Genomic DNA, 3,116 nt, shown 5'->3' on the forward strand with positions numbered 1-3,116 from the left:
ATGATGTAACTCATGAAGATCCTTACCAGGATCCCCTCTCCATTGTAATAATTCCAAACAACTGTTCCATATAAATCATATAATAATAATAAGTACCACAGGAGTTAACAACAACCTGGCTATTATTTCCTAATATTCCTGCCTTATTAAGCACACTACTGCTTTTTGGATGTGACTTTCTGCAACATGTGGGGGTGGGGGTTCAGAATAAAGGAAAGCAGCATCTGGTATCCACATGCCAGGACCTCATAAAAACATGACATACCTTAGCAGTACATTTTCACTGGCTTTGCTGTATAAGCACATATCTACTAGACTTGGAATGGACCCTTTGTATGCAACCTTTTCTTACAGTAATGTTCTTGATCTGTTCTCTTCTAGGTTCATAGCGTAATGTCCATGCTGTGCTACACTCTGATTATAGCGTCTCTGATCAGCATATGGGCAGCACCAAAATCTGAAGATAATGCGCCTTTGGGGTCTCCTGCAACATCTGACATTTCTGAAAGCAGTCGGACTAAAACACGCCATGTTATGAAACCAACTCGGCACAGAGACCAGAACCGGCCTGCTGTTGGAAAGTCAAAGGACAAGGAAATGGGACAAGCTACAAATGTCTTCGTGGATCCAAAGCTTTTTCAAAAGAGGCGGTTCCAATCACCTCGGGTTTTATTCAGCACTCAGCCCCCACCTTTGTCAAGGGATGGTCAGGGTGTGGAATTCCTAGACAGTACAGATTCCCTCAATAGGAATATCCGAACCAAACGGGCAACTCATCCTGTACATAATCGAGGAGAATATTCTGTATGTGACAGTGTTAGTGTGTGGGTTGCCAACAAAACCACAGCAACAGACATCAAAGGCAAAGAGGTGACTGTGATGGTGGATGTAAACCTTAACAACAATGCTTACAAGCAGTACTTCTTTGAGACCAAGTGCAGAGACCCTAAGCCAGTGTCCAGTGGGTGCAGAGGCATTGATGCCAGGCACTGGAATTCCTACTGCACCACTACACACACCTTTGTCAAGGCTCTGACCATGGAAGGCCAGCAGGCAGCCTGGCGCTTCATTCGGATTGACACTGCCTGTGTATGTGTAATCAGTAGGAAAACTGAAAACCTCTGAGATTGGCCAAACCCATTCATTCCCCTATACCCACCTCCTCCCAGCCCCCTACCTCAGCCTGTAAATTATTTTAAGTTATGTGGACTCTATGCTATATTTATAGTTTATATAGTAAGGAAATATTTATTAAACTCTTGAAAACTACATGTGTGTTATGTACTTTAATAGCAGCTCTCTCCTTTAAAAAGATATTTTTGTACCATTGGATACAATGATTTCTTTCTTTCCTGGAAACTTGCCAGGGACTGGAAGCCAATGGATCAGTGACCAGCACTGGTCTAAGGACTGCTATGAAACATTCTTTCTGGCTCAGAACCCTTCAGCCCCTCACATAAACTAAAACTGTGTGGGTATGTATGTGCCTTCAAATCACCTATTGGCTTATGATGACACCATGAATTTCATAGGGCTTTCTTAGGCGAAGAATACTCAGAGGTGAAATGCAGGGGCTATATGGAAGACCTCCTTGGTCTGCAGCCACCCCTTTATTATTTATTTATTTATTTATTTATTTATTTATTTTATTTACTGGCCAGATTGATTCGGCCTCCATAGAGCACAAAAAGGAGCTGGAAAAAATGGCTCCTTTTTTGTGCCCTTGAAGGGGTGCCATAGCCACCACATGGCGTGATGATGCCCCTTTGGCACTGCATCATTTGGATGCAGTGCCAGAGGTGCATCATCATGGCATGCATCGTGTGGACTGGCATGCACCACAATGACACTCTGCCAGTGACGGTAGGGCTTGAAGTGTGCAGATGCTCAGCCCTCACCCTGCCCACAGGCCAGTGATTTTCGCTGGTCTGTACAGAGCCATAGTCTGAAATTAAAGTCATTTAAATGAATCCTTATATTTTTCTACTTTGCACTCATTCAGACTACAGTCAGCCCTCCTCATAGGCGAGCTTGCCATCTGCAGCTTTGAGCTTATGTGGAAGGCAAGTCCCATTAGAAGTAATGAGGTGCATACCCACGCTGTAAACTTTGTGCGCCGCCATGTGCATGCACCTAATTATTTCCTATGGGGCTTGAGCATACACTCTTTTCCCTATATGTGAGGGAGTCCGGAACAGATCAACCGCATATAGGGAGGGCGGACTGTACATATCTGAACATATGTACAGTGTGGACGCGTTATATGCAGGTGCACCTTACATGGCTTTCAGCATACGTTGAAAGCTGCTCCGGATGAAAGGTGAGGGCGCCCCGGAAGGGATAATGGCATGGCCCGCATTTGCTGTCACACCACCACATGCACCACCACATTCATTTAGATGGGGCTTGAGCATACGTGAAATTCCCCTTACACGGGGGGGGGGGGTCCAAAACGGATCCCCCGCATAGGGGAAGGGTGGACTGTATAATATTGTCTCATGAAGCTTGTTTAATCTCATTAATTTCCCCCATCTTGAACTGTACATACTTACTTTCCTGTTTAAAGGAATCATTTGAGTGAATGTCTGTAATACAGAAGTGAACTAGTTTAATAATGTGTAGTAAAAGCAACAGTTATTTCTACTTGCCATGTTATTTCATTCTGATTAGCAGTATTATAAATTAAGATGGACTTTAATCCAACTAAATTTAATTCTAACTACAATGCAATAAACCAAATACAGTGGACCCTTGTTCTACGCTGAAGTTTGGTTCCAAGTTCTTGGATAACAAAATCCGTAGGTGCTCAAGTCCCATTAAATATAATGACATAGCAAAATGGTGTCCCTTATAAAAAATGGAAAATTAAGGTTTGCTATTTGAAATTTATACTTTTTTTTAACATTTTCAAACCATGGATGCTTGAATCCGTGTATAAAAAATCCGTGTATAATAATTTTTATGTTATGGGTCATATAAAACTGTTACAAAAAAAAGAAAAATCTCACCTTTTTCAGTAAGATTTTCTTCCAAATTTCAATTTTATAAAGCAATTAGGTATCCTTGACTCAGAATCAGGTCTTTTTCTGTTTCAGAGGGCTTGTTTCAAGGGAAAG

General features: G+C 42.1%; 1 protein-coding gene across 1 annotated transcript; it reads left to right on the top strand.

Moving 5' to 3' along the window:
* The first annotated feature begins 386 nt into the window (after positions 1-386).
* LOC149315872 (venom nerve growth factor 1-like) lies at positions 387-1,201 on the top strand. Its single transcript, XM_089518561.1, has one exon. The coding sequence runs from the start codon at positions 394-396 to the stop codon at positions 1,123-1,125; it is 732 nt and encodes a 243-aa protein (XP_089374687.1). The 5' UTR covers positions 387-393; the 3' UTR covers positions 1,126-1,201.
* The last annotated feature ends 1,915 nt before the right edge of the window (positions 1,202-3,116 follow it).

Source organism: Sceloporus occidentalis, unplaced genomic scaffold (assembly GCF_023333645.1).
Source record: "Sceloporus occidentalis isolate IW3139 unplaced genomic scaffold, rSceOcc1.0.p SCAF_3, whole genome shotgun sequence".
NCBI lineage: Eukaryota > Metazoa > Chordata > Lepidosauria > Squamata > Phrynosomatidae > Sceloporus > Sceloporus occidentalis.